At 47.3% G+C, this 25044-nt stretch overlaps 1 protein-coding gene across 3 annotated transcripts in view; it reads left to right on the forward strand.

Moving 5' to 3' along the window:
* Positions 1-25044, forward strand: part of Bcat1 (branched chain amino acid transaminase 1) — an 88705-nt gene that overhangs the window by 27898 nt on the left and 35763 nt on the right. The window contains exons 1-5 of one of the 3 annotated variants that reach the window (XM_028891767.2): positions 2986-3590; positions 4741-4809; positions 12736-12936; positions 20149-20259; positions 21848-21967. In XM_028891767.2, the coding sequence (XP_028747600.1) occupies positions 3384-3590; positions 4741-4809; positions 12736-12936; positions 20149-20259; positions 21848-21967 (708 nt within the window). In that variant the 5' untranslated portion in view covers positions 2986-3383. Of the gene's footprint in view, positions 1-2985; positions 3591-3939; positions 4664-4740; positions 4810-12735; positions 12937-20148; positions 20260-21847; positions 21968-25044 lie in introns of those variants that run through there. The other 2 variants (XM_028891769.2, XM_028891768.2) reach the window with 2 other exon arrangements.

A 25044-nucleotide genomic window follows, 5' to 3' on the forward strand; every position in this document is an offset into this window, starting at 1 on the left:
GATGCTCCATGGGCATGGCAATATGTCATTAGGAGTCATTTTATTGCTGTTTCTTTAACAGAATAAGAGTAATACGTTTTCCTCTAGGCCCATGACCTATTTAGTCTCAGGTTTGGGGCCACTTAAGTAGTGTTATGTATGCCTTCCATCTCATAGAATGGGCCTTTAAATCTACTAAAAAAAAAAAGTGGTTGTAGAAAGAAAAGTTTATCTGAGGAATCAAACTGCTGGGCTGTCTGGGCAGGAGGGCTGTGTGTGGACAGAACAGGAAAAGCCTTGTCAGTTTTAAGGAGACAGGGAAGGAGAGGTGTGGGCCAGAAAAGCCTGGGAATTGGTGCAAGGTTAGTCTGGAGCTAGATGCTCTTGCCAGAGGCTGCGTTAGGGAATGGTGGCTTTCCTGGGAAACAAACCTGCCGAATGCTGAGTTACGATCCTTTTTTTACTCCATAACCATCTTTCTGTTTACCAGGTCAAGTCAGAGCCCTGCTTAGGACATTATCACCAGCCATTTTGGGGGCCCCCTTTGGATCCGACAATAACATTTGTACCACTGTTTCACCGGTATATCTTGCAGACAGGTTGCTGTTGTAGTCACAGGTTCATAGCTGGTAGTTACTGCTGATTACCTTTCTCCTCTGGTAGCACAGAGTACCTTCCAACACCATGCATGCTAGTCTGTAGGGATGAAGCTTCAGCTGCGCGCTAGCTCGATTTCTCCATGTTTGATAAGTTGTGTCTTCAGCAATATGACCCTGCCATCAGGTTATGGAGAGACATGAACAGCCTTGGCAACAGCCTGTGATGTTTGGAAATCCATGGGACCCCTTTGACCAACAGCTCAACAAGCTATATAACCTATTCCTGGCACTGGAGGCTTTGCTTGGTGGCATAAGATGTCTAGTTGGGCATTCTCTCCCCCACTGTATGGTGATTCCATGTAAGCTCTACTCATATGTGTATATATCTTAGGGAGTTTCTATAGTAGTTGGTTTCCACGTGGCCTTTCGTGTTATTTGTCCTCCTCGTAGCCCCTGCACTTCACTTCCCATGCCGTCCCCAGTCAATCATACTGTGTTTGTCCCTTGTCTCTTTAGAATACTGTACTCTATTTCTTCTTCCCTGGAAGATCTGCTGCTTCTCCCTGGTCCTTTACAAGCTACCTACCCTCTGTGATCATTCACTGAAACAAATATTTAAAACTTAAAAACTAGCATCCACATCTATGAGAAAACACTCGATACTGGTCGTTGTGGATCTGGGTTACCTCGCTCACGATGATTGTTTCTAGCTCCATCCATTTACCTGCACATTTCATTTTCCTTAACAGCTGAATAGTTTTCTTTGTATACATGTACCACACTTTATTATCCATTCATTGGTTAATTGATGGACATCTAGACTATTTCCAATTCCTGGCTATCATGAATAGAGCAGCAATGAACATGGATGTAGGTCCTTTGGGCATATGCCCAGAGTACTAGAGCTGGATCTTTAGGTAAACCAATTTTCAGCTTTTTGAAGAGGCCCCCTGACAGGTGATTGACATACCCCACTAGTTAACTCTTTAGGGAGGGGTCAGTAGTATTTAAAGTTCTAATCTTTGGGGCAGATCAGAATTTTCTTCTCCACTCTGGCTGAAGGTTGAGCTTAGATTCCATTCTTTTGCTGACCAGGAGGAAGTAGTTTTCCTTTTAAAAGGGGCCTCAACAGAGTTCTGACATCTCCACCTTTGCATACGGAAAGGAAATTTTAAATCCTAAATAGTGGTAGCTGTGAAAGTCCTTTCTAGTTTTACCTGGGAAACAGCAGGTGGGGTGCCACGCTGAGCAGAGGGTAGGAATAGCCCCCAAGACAAGCTGCTCTCTGTCCAGCTTCTTGTAGCAGACTTTGAAACCAGACAGGTTTTAACTGCCTTCTCCCCACAATGCAAGGCCAGATTCCCATTTCAAGATCAGCTAGGTCAACCCAGTGCCCACTATTAATTTTGGAACGAGGAGGGCTCACTGCCTGTAGGCTGACATTGACCAAGAAAGAATCCCTAGGATGGCAGTGTACCTTAGTAACAATTAGCAAGTATGCCTCGATATTTAAAAAAAAAAGTTAAGGAAAAATACACATAAGAGAAACTCTTCAGGCTGTTGGAACAGGTGGGGCTTTCCAACTTGGCGCCAGAGATTGGGTGGAGGGGACGAAAGCTGTCCTACTCTCCCATTTCCTGTATTAACCCCCCTTAGCGCCTCTTTCTAACGTTGCTACCGAGGTCCTGTTATGCCCAGATCATGGGGACCCCCAAAAGACCATCACAGAGACCAAATCCTGCATGTGAAAGCAAAGAGCCTTTATTCCAAGCTTGGAGCTTGGTCCCTCTGTGTGTCCCACACAGCGGTGAGAGCAGAGAGCCCTGAACTCAGGTGGGGCAGAGTTTTTATCATAGCAGAGGTTGGGGTGAGGGGATTTCCAGGGTCCAGGACCCTGATTGGCTGACAATTGTCTAGGGTATCTGTAAAACAAAAATAGGTGTGTGCTAGACTCAAGGACATCTGGCCACCTTATCTAATGGTTGGAATGTTTGGGATGTCAGGTACTTCCTCACCCCTGGATATATCCCTAGGTGGTATCAGCTTAAGGCTTTTCCTGGATCTGGGTGTTGCCTGCCAGTAAGCCTGTCACAGAAGCTGTGTTAGGCCCCAAAGCTTGTCATGACTGCTGTGTGGTCAAGCTAATTTGGGGCCCCTTCACAGTCCACTGCCAGAAAAATGCCAAAGTAGTATGCCCTGTAGCTCATCATTTTTAATTATGTGTCCTGAGTGCAGGCACTCAGAGGCCAACGGTATGAGATCCTTGGAGTTGGGGGTGGTTATAAGGACATGCGTGCTGGGAATCATACTCTTAACCCCTGCGCCATCATTCCAGCCCCTAGTTTTTGTTTGTCTCAGAGACAGGGTCTCACTGTAGCTCGGGTTTGTCCAGAACTCGCAACAACCGTCTTTCATCAGCCTCTCAAGTGCTAGGGTTAAAAGGGACAGCCACCACACTAGCAGGGACGCTGTCTTGCCTGAACCAGATAAACCGCATGAAGACTGCTTCCGAGGCTGCCAGCAGGGTAGCTAGATCAGAGGCTCTGCGTGGAAAAGCGGATTCACGTTCTGAGGTCAGCGACTGTAGGTCGGTGGCAGGTCAAAGCCCAGACACAAATGCAGGCCCCCACCTGCAAACCCTGGTCCTTTACCCGACTAGTCCCAGAGAAAGCCATTGTGATGTAAATGTGTCGCAGAGGTGTCCCGGGTCTTGCCCTGCAGAGTTTTTGAGTAAAACGCCAGTGCTTCTGGGCCCTCGATGCGCTTGCCCAGCCCCGCGTGACTGCACGCACCCACGACACGGAGATGCTGCAGCGTCTGCGCTCCTCCCTGTGCACGGTGCTCGTCAGTGGCTCTCCATTCGGATCTCCAGCGCCCGCCACGCGGAACAGCGGCCCCGGGCTCGCGGGATTCGCTGTGCGCCACGTGTCGCCGCCGCGCCACGCATTCCCACACGTCCGCAGCTTCGTCATGGCCTGCTTGCCCCGGGGAACTGCCACCCTGGCCCGCCAGGTACCCGCATGGCGAAGGGCGAGGGGCGCCAGGACCAGCATCCCGCGGGGGACTCATTCGGGGGTCACGGCGGAAGGGGTCACGAGGCTCGGGGGTCACCACGGAGGACGCAGGACTAGGAGTCTCGGGGTTGCGGCGGGGATGGAGATGATTCATGGATGCTCGGGGGTCGCCACCGGGGACTCAGGGACTGCTGGTCTCCAGAGAATTCTGGGGTCATCCCGGGGGTCTCCACTGGGGACACTACTGGGGACTGAGGGGGATCACTGTGGGGCTTCAGGGATCGCCACTAGGGAAGCTAGTGGGACTTGGGGAAACTCATGGTTCTCCACTGGAGACTCAGGAGTCGTCACTAGAGATGTTGGGGTCACAATCGGGGACGGGGAAAACTTGAGGGTCGCTACAGGGACTTGGGCATCACCAGGGATAGCGGGGATGTCACCAGGCATGCGGGTGTCACAGCCTGGAAAATTGGAGGATGAGGAAAAGCAGTCCCCACCCCCAAATCCCACCTCAGTCTCTGCAGGCTTGGACCTCTTCCCTCCTTCCCAGCTATTTAGCAAATCAGCGTCCAGCTTTTGAATGCTTGCCCCTTTCCATAGTTAATTCCGAACTGCGGTATCTTTCATTTATTTAATTGCCACCAGTATCAAGAGGTTTTGTCCTTCAAGTGTGAGGTTTTGGCCGCGCCGAAGCACCGTGGACCCTGCGGGTGGAGACAATGGTTCCAGCTAGTCCGCGCTCTCTCACGCTCCAGGCAGCCTGCCTATTGTGCGCCCGTGATTGACAAGACCACGAGGCTGAGCGCTCTCGGGATTTTTTTTCCCTTCTCTATAAATGGCTTAAACCCTCGGTCTAGACGACTCATTCGGACATTCGGGAGACAATTGCTTTCTTGTTCTTTGCGGGTGAACCCTGGCTCCTGGGCTGACCTGGAATTTAAGGAGCCCCTCCCTAAACTACTAGAAGATAAGCCAGACCTGGGGCGGGTTGGGAGGCTGGGACATCACTCCAGCTGGAGCTGACACCGGGTGCTGGACCGTCCGGGCGCGGCTTTTCTGTTTTCTGTGATGGTGAGTCCCTCGATCAGGTCCCTGCAATGACCCACCCAACTTTGCTTAATGGAGGTTTAATTATTTTTATTTTTAAGGACTGCAGTAATGGATGCGCGGCGCCCTTTGCTGGAGAACGAGGATCAGAAGTGGCTGAGACTTTTAGGGTAAGGCGTCTGCGGGATTGGTTAAGTTAGAGGTAATGCATTTCAGGTTGAGATTGGAGGTTGAGGAATTTTAACTGTGTAAGTTTACACAGATTTCTTGAATTTTAAATTACAGCTGGGGAGGGAAAAAGTCATTCGACATTATTACCAGTCAGCAAAACAAAATTTACCTAGCAGTAAGCTGCTTGTTTTATTTTATGAATCAGACATTTTATTGGAAAAGAGTCAATTGATGAATAGGAACCTGAGGTTTTTTTTTTTTCCTTAATTGTATCAGCTAAACTCTTCACCTTGCTTGTTCTAGAAAAGGCACCGTCTTCTCTCCTTAAAAATCCTACAGTCCAGGGTTGCATTTTCTTTCCATCTGAATTGTGTGGTTTATGTATGACATGGCCTCATGCTTCCCAGGGGAGTTATTGAAGGGACAGAGATAAAGATCTCGTCAGCGTGCTTGACAGCCCTCATCTTCATCCGCCAGCCCCCAGCCTGGAGCGGTTTGCAGATCTCCACGGGTGCTTGACTGCGCTTTGCTGGCTCTGATACACGTTGCCAATTGTCATCCACAGTACAGACTGTCCTGTGACCTCACATCCTGGCAGAGTTCAGAGAGGGGCTTAGTCCCACAGGGGACACTCGGGGTGTGGGGACCGTGCTGGGGAATGCTGAATTCAAGATAAGCCCTCTGCTCACAACTGTTTTGTTTTAAACCAAAATATAGTATAATATGCTACAGTGAGTTGCTGTGGATTTTGTCTGTGTGATTTCTGGTGCACTGAAGTAATTCCCCAGTAGCCCTAAGCAATAGGCTTAGCTGCTAATCCTTATAGACTGCTCCGTAGTTTCCAAGAGGCTGTAGTCGGTGGGTGTGGGGCTCAGTTCTTTCACAAGTGCTTGTCTAGAATTCCATCCCCAGAGTCTCCCAGGACTCGGCTATCTTACATGAAAGGCTGGTGATCATTCTGGCTGTCCTGGAACCCTGTGCAAATCAGACTGGCCTTGGATTTTTGCTAAGCTTTATAAGACAAAGTTTCAGTGAGTCAATTTCTCAAAAGAAATTATTATATGTTTTTCAATTGAAAGGACTTTATGCTCTTTTTATACAAAGTATTCAGTGCACGATAGGCTTCATAGTGAAAATAATGTATTTGTTAACTGAAGTTTGTGTGCAGCTTGGTTGTGTGCTGATGCCCGCCCCCTACTCTTCTTGTGATCTTGGTGTGGCTTGAGACAGTACTGATCATCTGATGGGTTTTATTGAAAGCTCAGTGCTGGCTGTTGAAGCCAGGGTCCTTTCACATACTAAGCCAAGAGCCTCTGTTCCTGAGTGACACCCTTATCTTGGATCTTTGCTTCCGACGATTTTCTGTCTGTGGTCCAGGTCTCTCATAGATCCTTTCTTATTTTTATTGTCCCTTTCCCACTGTGATAGGGCCCGTCAAAGTGAGGGGGATGTTTTCTAGTCATTTATTTACTTATTTATTAATTATTGTAGGAGGATACCATGGTGCGTGTGTGGGTGTTTCTCCCCTCCCCCCCCATGACTTGAGCGTGCTAGAAAGAGCACAGGTGTGTGCAGTGTGCGCCTTTGCCCTCAGCCACCTTACAGGCCTTTTTTCTCAGTTTTTTTCCCTTAAGATCTGTTTTTAATTATGTGCGTGTGTGTGTGTGTGCGCGCGTGTGGTAAGTTTGTGTACATCTATGTGAGTGCCCTTGGAGACTAGACGCATTGTATCCTCTGGAACTGTAGTTACAGATCACTTGTGAGCCTCTTGGGAATCGAACCTGAGTCCTGGAAGAGCAGCCTGTACTCTAGCTGGTGAGCCATCTTTCCAGCTCCCTTTAGCTCATTCTTTTAAAGAACTGTTTTTATTACCTCTGAGTCTTACTGTGGACATCAGGGTCCTCTTCGAAAGAAATGAGCTCTCTGCATCTTACAGTTTCCCTGATTGACCCCAAAGCTGTAGCATTTCTTCTTCAGACCTCTGTAGGTTCTCAGAGAGGACCCATAGAAAAGCACTGAGCAGACCAGGCAGTCTTTCTCAGTGGAGCAGAAAGCTGCAGGCGCCCAAGCAGAGCCTCGTGCCTTCCAGTGCTGATTGACGTAGTCTGCGCTTTGGATATGTTTGTTTTTGTATCCAGTGCAGAGAAGAATGACTGGGCTCGGCAAGGAAAGTGTCCAGGTGCTTCCTCATCGTAGATATCAACAGAAGATTGTTTTCCTTTTACATGTTTTTGTTTACTTACTTTGTATATGTGTGTGGGTCTATGCATGTGCAAATCAGAGAACAACTTGTAGGCATTGGCTCTCCCCTTCTACCATGTTCCAGGTATTGAAGTTAAGTCATCAGGCTTGTAGGCGAAATACCTTTACCCACTGAGCCAGATAGATGGCCCGGAAACTTGTTTTTTTCTTACTGTTTCCCAGTTAGCATGCTTTCCTTGATATAAAAACCTTAATATAAAACATCACTGAACAAAAACTGGTTGGTTGGTCCCCTCCCCCTTCTTCGTTCTGAGACAGGGTCTCACCATGTAGCCCAGGCTGGCCTTGAACTCATAGGGATCCACCTGCTTCAACCTTTCAAACACTGGGATTAGAGGCGTGTACCAGCCCATCTGACATTTAAAGAAAAAAAAATAGATTTATTTTTGCTTTGTGTGTATGAGTTTCCCTGTGTGTGTGTGTGTGTGTACCACATGCATATTTGGTGTCCACATAGACATGACTAGGATTACAGCATTACAGAGCATTGTAAGCTGTCATGTGGGTGCTGTGGTCTTAACTGCTGAGCCATGTCTTCAGGCCTCACCTCCACTTCCCTGTGCCCCCAGCCTTTGCCTTTAATTCCAGCACTCAGAACACAGAGGCTGGTGCATCTCTGAGCCAGCTTGGGCTATATAGCGAGACCCTGTCTCAAAAAAACCCTTGTTAAAAAAAAAAAAACAAAATAAATAAAAAACATACAAACAAATAAATAAAACAAAAAGCCCTTGATTTCCAGAATTGCAGAAAGGAATTTAGAGTTCTTGGTGAAATTTTGTGTTACTTAGAAAACAACTGGATCCAGGGTGTTCTTTATGTTCAAATCCGGACGAGAGGGGTGGTAGTCAGAAAAGATGCTGTGGTTCATACAAATGGAAGGAAGGCTGGACATTTTATCATCACCAGGATCCGGAAGTTAGAGTTAGAACACTGTTTTAACCTCTTTCTGGTTTATTTGTGTGTCTGCGTGGATGTTGCCGTGTGTGCACTGTCTTCGAAGCCAGAAGACAGCAGAAGGTCCTGGGGCTGAAGTTACGCTTGTGTGCAAGCTTCCTGACCATGCTAGGAGCTGAACTCTGAAATAGCAGCAAGCACTCTTCACCTCTGAGCCGTCTCTTTGGCCCTCGAGGAAACACGAATTTGAACATAAATGTACTCTCTGTGCAGCTTGGCCCTTATGCAGCTCTAGTGCTTTGGTCTAGCCTGGGCTGACTGGGTGGCCCCACCTCTGTTTTTCTTCTTTTTGCAATGCTGAGTGTTGAGCCCACGATTTTAAACACAGTAGGCAGAGTGCTCTACCCTGAGCTACAAGCCCAGCTCTGGAAGCATTTTAGGCAAAGGATTCAGAACTGGTACAACTGTATAAACTAAACCAGGGTCATCCTAACCTGGGGGTTTGAACTTTGCTCCTCTTACTTCACAGCAAGTGTTTTTTTTTTTTTTTTTTCTTCCACTGAGCCTCTCCATTGTCCAACCGTGAAAAAATTTAAAAGCTATAAGCTAGATCACATTTCAAAATGGACCTAGAACCCTCAAGGGGCCCTGGGACTCAGACTTAGTTTGTTCAAAGTTTCAAACATGATTTTTAGCTGGGCAAAGTGCAGACCACGAACTATCTCCAGCTGACCTCCCAGGCTTGAGGGCCTGGGCTTGGAAAATCACTGGAATGGAGGTGGGGAAGCCCAGCAGGACAGAACTTAGCATTGCTCTGATTCTTTTACCTACATTTCCTTCAGTGCTTCTCACCCTAGCTGTGTAGGTACAGTTTTCCTGCCTTGCCCACATTCAGGACAAATCTCTCTCACCCGCCAGTCCCACAGCCGCTCAGACCCAACCAAGTAAACATAGAGACTTATATTGCTTACAAACTGTATGGCCGTGGCAGGCTTCTTGTTAACTGTTCTTATAGCTTAAATTAATCCATTTCTATAAATCTATACCTTGCCACATGTCTCTTGGCTTACCGGCGTCTTCACATGCTGCAGTGACTCCTTCTGCCTTCCTGTTCTTTCTTTTCTCCTCTCTGTTAGTCCCGCCTATACTTCCTACCTAGCCACTGGCCAATCAGTGTTTTATTTATTGACCAATCAGAGCAACACATTTGCTATACAGAATATCCCACAGTATAGGTGAGCTTGCTTGTTCAACTGATAAAACCACCAGGAAATACATACAGGACAGTCTTGCCTCTGCAGGCATCCCTGGTGATGGTCCTTCCCACAGGCTGATGCTTGCATTAGTGTGGTGAGTGAGGCTTACTGTGCCTGCTGAGCTTATGGCAAACTACATTCCCGGGAAGGAGGTAGCCAAGGCTGCAGTCTCAGCAAAACAGCCAGAGGTCTCTGAGAGCTGGAATGTGATTGGTGCATAGGGGCATAGTCGTCTGTCTTGGTCCATCCCTTGCCTGGTTTTCCTAACTGCAACAGCTGTAGGACCTCTGTGACCCTTTCCCTTTCCCCTTCTCTCATTGCTCCCTGTATTCCTGCTTCAGGGTCTTTGCTATGTCCTGCTTGGACCATCTGCCTGAAATACATTAATCCCAGGTCTATAGACATCCTGCCTTCTCTCTGTACTCAGGGCAGCTCAGCTACACTGACAGGCCTCTGCAAAGCAAAGACCAACGTTCCCCTCTCTGCCTGTTCTCCTGAGTTTAATTCTTCATAGCATTAATCATCTTTTAATCTAGTCTTTTGCTTACTTATTATCTTTGCTAGCAGAACAAGGACTTGATGTATCTGATGACCCATGGCATTATAGGCACAGAGTAGCTCAAAAATACTAGGTTGGAGGTTTGGATAATCCTGTGCTAACCTGTGTGGGTGACATTGTTCAGAAAGCAAGGGCTGGACCTCCAGCAGGCTCGGTACATTCTGTGCCCTCCCCGAGCCACAATGCCTCTGCAGCTAATGCTTATAATAAAATTCAGAGCACTAAGAATAATGATAGTGAGGAACGGAGCTAGAGGAAAAAGCAAAAATGAGCACATTCAATTTTGATGAGGCAAAGCTTGAGTTTTTAAATTATCCTAACTCAGACGGTCATTGAAAAGTGAAAGTAAAGTTTATTTTTTATGCTTGAGGACAATTTTTTTTTAAATTTAAGAGAAAAACAGCAGGGTAGACAAGCTATACATTTTGGTAGCTGCCTGGAGGAGGTGGGTGGGTAAGTGGGGGAGAGAAAGTCTTGTTGAAGAACCATGCACATTCTTGATTCTCACTTAAGAAGAAAGTCAGGGCCATGGATGCCTCAGTGGGTGGAAATGATTGCTCTGTCAGCCTGACACCATTTTGATCCCTGGAGCCCATGTTGGAAAGAGAGAACCAACTCCCAACCAAAAGTTGTCCTCTGACCTCCACACAGATGTTGTGGTGTGCCCACACTCACACATCTATACAGGATAATAAATAACATTTTAAAACGCCAATGCCCATTGGCTTTGCAGTGTTTGAGGTCTGTCTGGAACTCATTCTCACCTTTCAGCTCGCACTATCCATCTTCAGCCTTTCCTGTTCTGTGGCTTCCTGGGAGAAATGTTGATGATATTTGTTGCTGGAGGGCTTCTCTCCAGGTTCCCCAAGCCCCGCAGTCCCACAATCCACTTATAAAATAATCACTCAGACGCTTATATCACTTATAAACTGTATGGCCATGGCAGGCTTCTTGCTAACTGTTCTTTTATCTTAAATTAACCCATTTTTATAAATCTATACCTTGCCATGTGGCTGGTGGCTTACCAGCGTCTTCACATGCTGCTTCTCCTGGCGGTGGCTGCAGTGTCTCCTCCTCAGCCTTCCACTTCCCAGAATTCTCCTCTCTCCTTGTCCCACCTACTTCCTGCCTGGCAACCTACTTCCTGCCTGGTCACTGGCCATCAGTGTTTTATTTATATAGAGTAATATACACAGCAGATATTCTCATTGTCACAGACTGTGGATGGGGTTGGGCATGTAGCCCAGTTGGTAGAGTTCTTGCCTAGTGAGCACTACTTAGACCTGGGGTGACGTGCATACCTGTAGCTTCTCAGGAGGCAGAGGCAGGATGATCCTTAGCTAAGGAGAGTTTATAAGCCACCTGAGCGACAAGAGTCTGACAGCCCCACCCCCTCCAAGTGCTTGCTCCTCTCTAGGGTTTTTTTGTTTTATTTTATTTTTGTTTTTTACTGTTGTATAGTTGTTCACAAGGATCAGAACTGTGGCGACTTTGGCCGTTTGTGATGGTCAAACTGGCTTTGTGGAGAGTGGCTGAGTGCAGTTGTTCTGTGTCCCCGAACAGGAGGGCTTTTGTTCACGATCTTGTCCTCCCAGAACAGAGGGCTTGTATCTGAGGCTCCATTCCCTGCTGGTCCATCTTCAAAGAGGAGAGAGCTCTGCCGCACTCATCTCTGCCCTGTGCATCTGGAGGAGTCAGAGGCTTGTGCCTGGAATGCTCTGGGGAGATGGTGTGCAGCCATGGGCAGCAGTGGCTCAGTCCTTAAGGGTCCTCCTGCCACTGTGAGCAGGCCTGTGTTTCCTGGACGAGGGCCCTCCTTTCTGAAATGTTTCACTTGAGTCTGGTGGCAGTGGGAGCAGACCATCCCCTCAGTCCTGCGTCTTTTCCCCACACCTACCATGCTGGCACATCCCTGAGGTCTGCTTCTCACAACTTTATATCCAAAGTCATTGCAGAGATTGCTTTGTGAGTTAGTCTTGTTATGTATGTAACCTTGGCTGGCCTGGTACTTGCCATGTAGTCCAGGCTGGCCTCACGTATGTGGCTTCTCCCTCTTCAGCCTCCAAAGTGCTGGGATGACAGGTGTACACTGCCACACTATTGCAGGGATTTTTGATTTTTATAAAAATACATTTTTAGATTTGTTCACTTTATTTTATGTATGTTTTGCATTCATGTATGTGCGTGCATGCATTGTGTACATGCTTGGTACATATGGAGGCCAGAAGACAGCATCTGATCCTCAGGAACTTCGGATTTATGAATGATTGGGAACCACTATGTGGGTGCTGGGAATTGAACTTGGATCCTCTGCAAAGAAACAAGATGGCTCCCCCCGCCCCAGCCATCTCTCTAGCTCCAAGATTACTGTTTTGTTTTAAATGTTTTTTTTTTATTACAGTAATTTATTGTGGGGGGGGAGGGGTGGGGGGGCGAGGGTGAGAATGCATGTGCCATGGTGCTTATGTTGGCGTCTGAGGACAGCTTGTGGGAGTTGGTTCTTCTTCTACCACGTGGGTCCCGGGGATCAAGTTCAGGTTGTCAGGCCTGGTGGCAAGCGCCTTTATTGCTAAGCCCTCTTGCCAGCCCTGATCAGAGATTTTAAATAATTGGCTGAACTCTGGGCACAGGTTTGGTCCGTTTGGTTCTTACAGTGTCATGGTGTTACGTTTGGGTTGTTGTTTGAGACTTGCTTTGTTGTTTTAGACAAGGTTGGTGAACTTCTGAACCTTCTGCCTCCACGTCTTTAGTGGTGCAGGGGGTTAAACCCAGGGCTTCTTGGATGCTGGGCAAGCACTCCACCAACAGAAGTATGTCCTCAGACCCCTAGTGTTAAATTCTGTGCTACTTGCAAACATCAAGGGATGCCTTCTACATTTGGACCTTTGGACTTTTTAGCCAGTGCGGTGTGATTCTGATCATTTCTCCTTCCCATCCTCCTTTTTCTTCCACAGGCCAAAGACCTTGTCATTACACCAGCCACCGTCTTAAAGGAAAAGCCAGACCCCGACTCTCTGGTGTTTGGAGCTACGTTTACCGACCACATGCTGACGGTGGAGTGGTCCTTGGCATCTGGATGGGAGAAACCTCACATTAAGCCTTTTGAAAACTTGTCTATACATCCTGCTGCCTCAGTTTTACACTATGGCGTGGAAGTAAGTGCTCGCGAGCTGGCGGGGGCTGGGATTCTCCTCTCAACTTTCTCTGGGCTGGGAAAGGCTCTGCTGTCTTTACTGAAGGTTGCCATAGATGTCTTCAGATTTCTCCTGCAGCCAAACGGATTGAAGATAAGTCTAAGAACTAACTTCACAGACTGTCTTGGTTTATCTGTGGTGCTAGTGTAAAGAATGTGTCTCTATCTACCTCTATCTATCTACCTCTCTATCTATCTATCTATCTATCTATCTATCTATCTATCTATCTATCTATCATCTATATATATAAACTTAGATCGCATAGGAAGGATAGTTAGGAAAATTAGAAGTCCAAGAGCCCACACCAAGCCAGGTGTGGTGGCCATGACTGCAATCTCAGCATTTGGCAAGCTAAGCAGGGTGTCTGACAGAAGGTTCAAGGCTAGCCTAGACTACACAGTTCATTCCAGGCTAGCCCAGGTGGGCCATAGAGTGACACCTCAAGGAACCCCAAAGCCATGACTATTTTGTTAAGTTCCCTCTTTTTCTTAGATCGTTGAGTGATTGAGAAATGTCATAGGATGAGATGCCCATGCTCACTGCTGTCGTGTTACCAGGCTGTGGTTTTGCCTAGGATGGGGTGGGGTTGAATGTGCTCCTTCATGCTTGAGTGATTGGAGAATCCACTTCCTGGCCATCGACAGATACACAGTCAATCACATCTGCAGAACACTGCCCCATTCCCTCGCCCTACATTTCATTTTATGGGATAGCTTTTCCCAGAATATTGAAGGTGCTAGAGATCTACCAAGGGATTGAAAAAGGACCATAGGAAAAAATATCAATAGCTATGATAAAATAACCATTTCCGAATACTGAATTCCAATGCTGTGCTTTCTAGAGAGGTTGTACTTTATAGATCATTCTTATTGAATTATTTGTGTGTAGAGTTCAGATTTCGCACCTTATCTTGGAATCCACTCATTTAATGAGTGTGCATCAGTGTTCAGGGCTGGAGAGAGGGCTCCGTGGTTAGGAGCACTTGCTGCTCTTGTAGAGGACCAGAGTTCAGTCCTCAGCACCCATTTTAGTCAGCTCACAGCTCAGTCTCCAAGGAGATCAAATGCCCTCTTCATGCCTCTGTGCAAGCACACACACATACACACACACACACAGACACAGACACAGACACAGACACAGACATGGACATACATACAATAAAGGAATCTTAAACAAAACAAATGTTTCAGTTTAAATTGAGGGTCTAGAGGCGGACAGGGATGGGGTTCAAATTCTGTCTCAGGTGCTCCTGGAGGGTTATGGAACTTGGGAATTACAGTCATTGATGATTTAATACTTTTGTTTAAGTTGGGTACTGATATTACCTTTAGTTTTTTCATTACATTTATTGTGTTGGGGGGGGGGGCATTCCATGTCTGCATGTGGACATCAGAGGATAACTTGTGGGAACTGGCTCTCTTTCCTAAGTGGGTGTCTGTTCTCGACCTTCGGGTGTGAGACTTAGCAGCGAGGCCCCTCACTTGATGAGCCTTCCCGCCCACCCTGTAGAGGATCTGTGTTCTTAAAAGTGTAAATCAGGAACTGCGCTCAAGGCGGTAGGGCAGGGGTGCTCAGCTTCAGCCCTTCAATACAGTCCTCACGCTGTCACCCCGCCCCGAAACAAAATGGTCTTGTTGCTACTTCATAACTAATTCTGCTACAGTTATGAATCACAATGTAAATATCTCACGGACAGGATATCTGAAATTTGACCCCTGTGAAAGGGTCATTGAACCCCCGAGGGGTTTCCACCCCCAGGTGGAGAACCACGGCTGTAGAGCCCTGCCTGGTGCCAAGGGAAAATGTGTGTGATGGCCTAGTCTATGCAGTTCCATACTTTAGAGTGAGTGACTTAAGCATGCAGCAAGCACAAAGTCAAAGCATGGATAGCAGCTCCAAAGACTCGGCAGACAGATAGCAAAGCGTGCTCAGGTTGGGGCGCTCATAGCATCTGGAAGAGACAGCCTGGGTAGCCCCACTGAGAAAACTAAAGTCACATCATTAAACTAGTGCTCACAGCACCCTGTAAAAGGGACTGGGGTGTCTATGTTCAGACACCCTGAGTGCTGCAGAGCTGGTCTGATCGTGGCCTCGGGGACCTGCTGGCGTTCCCAGCTGAAAGCAGGCTGATCTGTCCTTGAACCAGCTTCTGGCTTCGGATTCCCACCACAGACATTTTTAAACGTGGGATAAATAGTGGTACTGTTTTACTTTCCAGCTCTTCTCAAGGACCCAGTGTTTTTTGCTGTTTTCTTTGCTCTCCATCACAGGGTGAGGGTGTGCCCGCTCCAGGTTTGGAGGACACTTGGGGTAAACACCCTTGGGTCTGAAGTGAGAGGGGCCAGCCTTGCCTGGAGAGTGAGCTACTTAGTGAGCTCAGAAGCATGCTGCTGCACTTTACCGCTGGTGTCCATTGCATGACCCCCGACCCAGTGGGGTCCTCTGTTCCAGAGGCCATCAAAGCAAATCCCTGGCACCTGTTGTTTTCTAAAGATGGGTCTCCTGTAGCCTAGGCTGGCTTCCAGCTTATAGTATAGCTGAAGTTGGCCTTGAACTCCCAATTCTGCCTCTACCTTCCAGGTGCTAGGATTACAGGTGTGTACCACCTGCCACGTGGAGTGGGTCTAAGTTTCTCTCCCAGCTGAATCCTACTTGATGCACTGGACTGAGTTCTTAGGTTGTTCATGCCAAGCCCTTTGCCTCAAATGGCGGGTGAACTGACCATTTCAGAAAAGGCTGCCGGTAACCTGGGGGCTTCTAGGACCCTGATTCTCAGACTTAACACTCAGAATTACAGTGGGTTTCTGATTTCCATTCCTTTTTGAATCTATGTAACCTAAATGCACAGGCACCATATGCTGAGGACTGCTGGCCTGCAGGAAACGAATTAGGAAGAATTAACCTTGTTTTTGAAGTTTAAAGATTTAGGGTTTTGAACTGAAATTCCAGCTTGACTTTTTTATATTATTATTATTATTATTATTATTATTATTATTATTATTATCATTTATTATTATTATCATCATCGGTGGCAGGTTGGCTTCCAACTCATAGCAATCCTGCTTCAGCCTCCCAAATGCTGGGATTGCAGTTAAAAAATAACAGGTCTGGGGACGTAGATCAGTGTTCAAGCACTTACCTCACATAAATAAAACCCGGTGTTCCACCTCCAGCCTGAAAACATAAGAGAAAACAAGAATAGCCCTCAAGTTAGAGTTGTTCTGTCAGAGCGAAAGCCACAACCTTTTCCGTATTATGAGCTAGTAAAAACAGAGCGCTTCTTTCTTTATGAGGCTTCATAGCTAGACTAAGTTACCAGAAGTGTCTTCACTAAGACCTAGTGTGGACCCGACACTGCTGGGGTGACTGAGAACCCGAGACTAGATAACCCAGGGACCTAGGGTAAAACCAAATGCGACTGTTCTAAAAAAAGTAGCAATAAAATGACGCATCCTTAGAGAAGCTTCCTCCTCCAGCAGGCGGGAACACATACAGAAACCCACAGGCAGACACTTTGTAGAGAGTGAGAGACCTTGGAACACTCAGCCCTAAATGGGATGTCTCCATCAAATCCTCTCAGAGCTCAGGGGACAACCAGCCCCGCCCTCACTCCCGCCCTCCTCACTCCACCCCCCAAAGGAGTCAGAAAGAGTGTAAGAGGGGATGGAGGACCCCAGGAGAGCAAGACCCCCTAAATCAACATGAGCAAAGCTCATATGAACTCACAGAGACTGAGCAGCATGCACAGGTCTGCACCAGGTCCTCTGTGTTTATATTTTGGCTTCCAGTTTAGTGTTTTTATGAGATTCCAGAGTGTGTGAATGAGTGGGTCCCTGATTCTTGTGCCTTCACATGTTTTCCTTCTGTTGATTTTGTCCAGTTCTGATGTGTTGTTTTTTGTTTTTATCATGTTGTATTTTATTGTTATCACTTGGAAGCCTGTTTTCTAATGAGAGACAAAAAGGGAGGTGAGGTGAAGGGGAATTGGGAAGCGAAGGAGGAGGAGAAACAATCAGGATATATTATGTGAGAAAAAAATCTATTTTCAATAAAAGAAAAAGAAACTAGATTGAGGGTGGGGATGCAGCTCGGTGTAAAGGCTCCTCTGTTGTCACACAGGAAGCTCTGGGTTTGAGCACCACACTCTTGTGCAGGTGGTCCCGACCAGCCTTGATGGAGACATGAGGGGCCGCTGGGCAGGGGGTGCTGGGAAAGTACATATTTGGATTCGATCTAGAGAGGAAGTTTGTGGTCCAGGTGTGCACGGCCCTTGCTTTTGCCTCCTTGCCCAGCTGTGGAGTGTGGTTACTGGGGTCTGAGGGCAGCGGGGGGTTACAAGTCCCTGAAGCAGAAGTTTTCCCGCGTGCCCTTGTCCAGGCTTTCGGGTGAGTCTTTGTTCTCCTGGGAACGTTCTTGTGCATGGAGGCAGGTGTGTGATGTGTGAAACACAGCTCTGGTCCAAAGGCAGTAAGAGGGAAGGTTATCCTGAGTCCACAGTGGCCATGGCCTGGGCACATGGAATCAGGTTGCCCTGAATGACAATGGCCCCACCATGAAAGTGGCTACATGAACCTTTCATAGTCACAGAGCAAGCCACCAGTCAGGGCACATACAGAAGGAACTGCTGGGGACATTAGTCAGCGCTCTTATAAAATGTACTGATTGGGACATCAGGGAGCAGGCTCAAGAAGTCCTGCCATCCGATGATGTTCTCAGCTTCTGGTTTATGATCTCTTGATAGTGATTCACAAAAGAATGTGGAGTTAGAACACAAGTGGGTAATTAGTGGCTATGGAGATTGAAGATAATGCAGGGTGATTGGGCTCTGGATCTACAACATTCCAACTCTCCACAGTTATGGAATGTTCTGAGGGATCGTCAGCTTTATGTCTGTTTTTCAGAGAACTTCAGTTCACAAATCTTTCCTTCTCTCTCTCTCTCTCTCTCTCTCCTGTGTGTGTGTGTGTGTGTGTGTGTGTGTGTGTGTGTGTGTGTGTGATCTTGCCTGTCACTCTTTACACACTTTCTACCTTGCTCTCTAATCCAAGGACTCAGTGACTTGGGACTGAGGTTCAGCTGGCTGTCCAGCAAGCCCCGGAGATCTGTCTGTCCCTCGAGCTGGGATTACAAGCCTGAACCACCATGCCTGGCTTTGACTATGTGTATTCTGGGACTTGAACTCAGGTCCTCATGTTCACTTGTGTGTATCTATGTGAGTGTGTGTGTGTGTGTGTGTGTGTGTGTGTGTGTGTGTGTGTGTGTTGCCGTGGTGCACCTGTGGAGGTCAGAGGACAATCCACAGGAGTCAGTTTTCTCCTCGCATGGGTTCCGGGGTTTGAACTCAGGCCATGGAGGCAATCATCTTTATCTGTTGAGCCATTTTGTCTGCTCATCATTATTTTATTGATTTTCAGTTCTCTAGTAAGCGCCATTTTAATATCTTGTGTGATGAAACAGCTACTCCACAGCACTCCATAGCTTCCTTTGGTGTGCTCTAGTACTGCGGCCTTAGGGGAAGCAACCTCACCTTGGCCAGGAGTTTGTGAGTCAAACTAGTCACATTTCTTTCAGGGACACTGTTTTTACTTGAAAGGACATGATATAATTACTTTGATTGGGGCATTTGGCAGATGTTCCCTTGAGGAAAAAACATCAATGCCATTTCGGGTGCATTGATGAACATTTGTTACCAGTGGTTTCCTTCTTTCTGGAGGGATTAGTGGAATTTGGAGAGCTAGTGATGTAGGCAGTTGGTAGAGTGGATACTTGCATGCACACAGCCCTGGGATCAATCAATACTTGGTACTGAGAGAAAGAGGAAGAGGGCCCAGAGAGGTGGCCCAGTGGTTAAAGTACTTCTGCCTGTGGAGAAGACCCAGGTTCATGACTGCTCACAACCACCTCTACCCTTGTTCCCCGGGACCAGGCACACTTTTCTGGCCCCTGAACACACTAGGCAGACACACTCATATACGTTAAAATAAATTGAAAAGAGGAAGGAAAAGAAAGAAATTAATAGAATTTTCTGTCAGGTTGACTGAGCTCTGAGCAGGCTGTTGATGTCAGCCTTTGGAGGCTGACCCACCTACCTCTCTCAGTCACTGGTTTTTCCAAACCACTGAACATTACAGATTGGTAAATAAAGATATTGTAAGGGCAAGGACTCCTCTGAGGGCATCTTGATGTGCCAGATTAACCTGATCAAGTCCCTGGACTGTAGATGTAACCAACCGTCTTATTAAATAAGAAACACAGAACCAATGTAAAGAAGAAAGCCAAGAGGTCAGAGCTCAGAGTTAAAACCTTACCCTTCCTCCTGCGGTGGTCCTACCTCTCCGAAAGAGACCTACTTCCTGTGTGTTTATCTTTATATAGTCTTTCTGTTCTGCCTTCTCACTGGTTGTAAACCCAAACACATGACTGCCTTGTCACTGCCTGTCTGTAGAGACTTCCAGGTCTTCTATGGTATTGAGATTAAAGGTGTGTGCCACCACCGCCACGCTCTTGTTATGGCTCTAATAGCTCTGACCCTCAAGGCAACTTTATTTATTAACATACAATTAAAATCACATTTCAGTACAAATAAAATACCACCATACTAGACTTCTCTTCATTTCCTTCTGGTGAGACAGGACTTCCAGGGTGTTCCATTGTGAGCCTAGAGGGTAGTGGGAAGCAGTGGTTACCCTGTTATGGGTGCACACCTTCAGTTGTTCAGTCCCCCGTGAAACTGGCACTGTCATGAAGAATCTTGGCATGTGTGAGTTAAGTCCCCATCAGGTGGTAAGGCTGTCAGAGCAGTCTTGCATGAGCAGGACCTTGAGAAAGGACTGTCTCCAAAAACTAGACTAACAGTTGGTCCCTCCCCTCCTTCCCTTCCCCATCTTCTTCTCTTCTGCCAAAGGTGCGTTCTCAGCTCCTGGCCAGCAGTGGGTAGAGGTGGTATCAGTACGCTTTGGATCTTCCCTTCCTGATTATCCATCAGGTCGAGTACTGAAAGGAGGACCCCTTCCCTCCCCTTCTCTCCCCCATTGCACCCCCTTCCCACTCCGCTCCATTCCAGTTATTCTAACACGTTCAGTCAATTGTTCATCTGAAGTTGAGGCCAAGGGCAGCAACTTCACCACTAAGATTGTCTTCAGTCACCTCCTGACACCTTTCTCTCTTCCTCAGCTGTTTGAAGGCTTGAAGGCTTTTCGAGGAGTCGATAACAAGATCCGATTGTTTCGGCCTGAACTCAACATGAAGAGAATGTGCCGATCTGCTCTGCGGGCTACTTTGCCGGTATGCACATTGGTGTTCACTTCTATTTCATGAGTTGTTCCAGTCTTACATCAAAAACAAAACAAAACAAAAACCTTTCCTGAATAATTGCATCAGGTTTCCCACAAACTTCATGAAGGCCGACATTATCTATGCAATGCCCTTCAGTTAAAGGTCAGAGGACACCTTGCAAGAACCAATTCTCTCAACCACATGGGTTGATGGCAAGTGCCTTAACCTGCTGAGCCATCTTAAGGCATTTATTGTACATTTTAATGCCTTTGTGTAGAGAGGAAAATTAAAACTCAGCCTAGGGGAAGTAAACCACTTGTCTGTGGTCACTCAGGAGGGTGAGAAAGCAGGCTGAGGTTTCTTTGATTTCCCAGCCAAGTATTCATGGCATCGATTAAACTTCATCTCTGGCCAGCTGCACCCAAGACTTGGCTTGTTGACACGGGTTAGCAGTGTCGATGGTCACCCTAGTGTCTGGCATCCCTGCACTGTGATCGTGGGGGAAGGTCAGCCCCTCAGCTAGTGGATGGTGCTGCTCCACCTTGTGTAGCTCTTCGTATCTCTGAAAGGGTCCCTCTCTGGCCTGTGGCCATGAGGAAACTGCTCCACCATTTTACAAAGCCTGTTTTGTAACCCATGGGTTAAGGGGACATCCCCTGAGGGATCAGCTGCCCCTTGTCTTTCTGACCAGTGTTCAGGATGTCATAACATGCACTGGTGACATTCCACACCGGTGTCTCACAAGCAGCTTCTGGTCTTGAAAAATCAGGAGTCCTTAAATTTCAAACATGCAAATTTTATCTCTATTTTTCCTTCATGGTTTGTGTTATGTTTTTCCTGGGTAAGAAGTTGTTTGGGGCCTTAAAGTTGCAGATTTTATCTATTTTAAAAATAGAAGTCATGATGTTTTGTTATACTTGTTCATAATATCCAGTTATAATTGAGAATATAAGAGGCCACAGATGTCAATTTTTAAATAGAAGTACTAATATTTTGTTAGATTTGAGTATAAAATCCAATTATAATTGATTTAGGAGTTTGAGGCCACAGACGTCCATTTTAAAATTAAAAAAATCGTAATTTGTTACATTTGAATGTAAAACCTAATTATAACTGATGTGGGAGTGTTGTAGAGAGGGATCTAATTTTTTTTTTTATCAAAAATCTCATTTATTTGTTTGTTTGTTTATTTGGGGGGAAGGAGGCAGTGTGGAGTTCAGAAGTCAGCTTTGCCTTCTCTACTCCATGGGTTCTGGGGATCAACTCAGGTCATCGGGCAGCGACAACACGTGCCTTTACATGCTGAGCCATCTGAGGCCTCAGGAGATCTGATTTTTTATCTTTTCCTTATGAATAATTCACACTTACATAATTTTCTATCTTGTTAAAGGGTCCACAGATTTTTTTTTTAAGTGTTTGTTACTGATACCTTTCGTGGTGTTTCATGTTGGGGAGAATGAATAGAAGTTGCTTGTTCAGGAGCTGACCAGGACTGTAAGACGGGAGCCGTCTTGGAAACAGAGTTTCTGTTGGCTCTCTGTTGAAGGTCTGCATCGGCATCCTTGGTTGGCGTTCATTAGGGATTCTGTCTTTTCAGGTGTTTGACCAGGAGGAGCTTCTAGAATGCATTCGGCAGCTGATACAGATAGACCAAGAGTGGGTCCCCTATTCCACCTCTGCCAGTCTCTACATCCGCCCCACATTTATCGGGACTGAGGTAAACCTGACTCTATTTGGGGGAAGGATTTTATGATTAAAAAGCTTTTCAAAAATTATGGTCTGCAGAGCGAGTTCCAGGACAGGCACCAAAACTACACAGAGAAACCCTGTCTCGAAAACTGCCCCCACCCCCCCCCCCAAAAAAAAGATTTTGCGTATGTGCACAAGTGAGCATGTGTGCCACAGTGTGTGTGGAGGTCAGAGACCATCTTGGGAGCTGGTTCTGAAGGAATCCTTATGAGCAGAGGACGCCCCAAAGCCAAGTTGTCAGCACCAAGGAGATCTGTTTGCCCCAGAGAGACAGAGGTAGGGAATAAGAGGCACAGAGATAGAGGACGAGGGAGAAGGGGGAGGGACGTCCCGGGGTGGTATGGAGACCCAAGGGTCTGCCTCTGGATAGAGAGGAGACAGACACGGCCCATAGGCAAATGGCGGTTTATAAAGGAAAAGGGGAACCTTGGGTTAGGATGGGGTGCTTGATAGGGCATGTTAATTGGGTGAGCCAGAGGGGCTTTTGCTCTAATACTTTGGTAGCTGGACCTTGGTAGTCAACCTCAGGAGGAGGAAGTGGCCAGATAAGGGAGTGGACCTTGGTGGCTGGCTTTAGGAATGTGATCTAAGGGTTTTTTAGTAAGGCAGGGGGAAGAGGGAGAAGTACGCAGCCTGGGCCATGCTTGCTGCATCCTGGCTGGCTAGAGTTCCCTCAGGTTCTCCCTTCTACTGTGTGGGTTCTGGGGATGGAATCGGGTACCTGTGCTCAGCAGCAAGCGGCTTCCTCTTCACTGAGCCGTCTTGTGCGAGACTGAAGCCGGGGATGAGCACTGCTGCTCAGCTTAGCCTCCGGCATGCCTCTTTCTTGACCCTTCAGTATGTGGTTTGAGTAACGCCCCCCTCCCCACCCCAGCTCCGTTCATCCTCCCAACTGTGAAGGCCGTCCTTCCTGTAGAAGATGAGATAGCAGATATTCTAGGTTTGCGGGGTGACGGTTTGTCACCATCAAATCGGTAACTAGGCAGTTCACTCAGGACTAACTGAAGGGAAAGGCATGGTGATGTTTGCCCTCCCCTGATCAAGACTAGTCTGAGCTTGCAGGGGTGTGCCTCCCCCATGACAGACCTCTGGGTGTGGATGTGACCGTGCTGTAGAAGTTATGGGAGAGGGCTTGGTTTTATTTTCATTTTCCTGACTCCTCAGCATCTCTTGGTAAAGAATGGGAAGAGAGGGTCCCAGTCCAAAGAACAATTACTGAAAATGTAATTCATGAGGAGCCTTTGGGAGCTGGGAGGGGGGGACGGTTTGAACATCAAGAGGGTTGAGGGGTGGGCCTAGCTTGTTGGCAAGTGTCCCTACCCCCTGAGCTGTCCTTCCAGTCCCACTTTTTATAAGATAAATGTATTGCAGATGGTTTCCCTGTCTGTTACTGGCATCTTTTGAGAAACAAGCATTTAATTGTTTTCAGATTCATTCATTTTAATTTACGCATGTTTCACCTACATGTATGTGTACATACCACATGTGTGCTTGGTGCCTCAGGAGGCCAGAAGAGAGCATTGGATCACCTGGAACTGGATGGCTGTGAACTGCTATATGGGTGCTGGGAACCGAACCCAGGTCCTTTGTTTCTCTGTGTAGCCCTGGCTGTCCTGCACTTGCTCTGGAGACCAGGCTGGCCTTGAACTCAGAGTCCTCCTGCCTCTGCCTCCCAAGTGCTGGGATTAAAAGCCTGCGACATCTCACCTGGCTCCCGAGGCTTGAATTCCTGATCCTCCTGCAAGTGCTGGGGTGGCAGGCGTGGGGTGACCCACCAGACTCAAATGTTTACTTTTAGTATAAAGTTATTGTTTGTATTTTGTGGTTTCTGTGCTTTGTGTTTTAAAGGCTTCCTCTCTTGGTCATTCTTCTGTTCTAAAGTTTCTATTTCCTTTAAACATCGCCCATAGGGATGTGGGCTTTGTGCTGAAGAACTTGCTTTCTCCATGTAGATACCAAGTTGTCCAATCCATCCCCTGGCTGGCCTGTTTTTCCACGTTGATTGCAGCGCCTGCTCACAGCACATCAGGGTTTCATTGAGAAAGTCGAAGGCTTTCTACCACGTCTGCCCTTTAAGAAGGAGAGTGCGGTTTCTTGACACGTGTGCCGTGCTGTGGGCCTTCTTTCAGTGTTGGGCCTTGTTCACCTGACCTGCTGGTCTCTGCCCCCTCACACACTCAGCTGTGGTTATTGGCCTTTCTGAAGATTCTTAACTGTAGAAGTTAGTGTGGGGCTTGGCCTGTTGTTGACAAGACTTTCTCTGGGGAGCTGCAGCACACGTCTACTTACCCCAGATAGGGAGCCCATGACCTACTGAAGTACGGAGACTGTCAAAGTCCACCTTGGTGAACCAGTGAGCTTTATTGTTCTGTACAGAAATATGGGGGAGGGGTTACTCACCGGGGCAGAAATGACCCTGAGACAGCTGCATCACCAAATCCCAGCACAGGTGACGACAGCTCACAAAAGCCGGGGCCTGGAGCACAGCCTGCGGGCAGATTAAGAGGTTGGAGAATGTCCTTTCCAAGTCTGGTCTAAATCTCTTCTAAGCAGATGGGGGGGTTTGCTTCTTCCGGCAGCCGGTCTGGTCTGTTTACTTCTCAGCTTGTCTGGTCTGAGAGTCGTCTTTGTAGCTTAGCTTTTCTGAGAGGAACCCTCAGCTTTTTTATTGCTTATTCTGGCAGGGACCGGCCTAGTGAATCTGGTCAGTTTCAGGGACCTTCTGAAGCTGTTTTAAGTTGTTTACCTAAAAGCTAAAGAAGCATCCCTGATGGATGGGATGTTGGAGGAGACTGTTACACAGCACCTTGTTTGTTCTTCACTGTATTTGTCGTTGAGACAAGGTCTCATGTATTCCTGCTAGCTGAGAATGTACCTGCAGTACACCAGGTTGGCCTCAAGACTACCTTGATTGTACCGGGTTGGCCTTCCCAGTGCTCGGACTGCAGGTTTGAGCACAGTGCTTGCCACCCCACCCCCACCCCCACCCTGCCCTGCCTTTTTGAGGGTCAGGGTCTCACCCTCTCTCCCCGACCAACCTCAAAC

The sequence above is a fragment of the Peromyscus leucopus genome, chromosome 3 (assembly GCF_004664715.2).
Source record: "Peromyscus leucopus breed LL Stock chromosome 3, UCI_PerLeu_2.1, whole genome shotgun sequence".
In the NCBI taxonomy this organism is placed as follows: Eukaryota; Metazoa; Chordata; class Mammalia; order Rodentia; family Cricetidae; genus Peromyscus; species Peromyscus leucopus.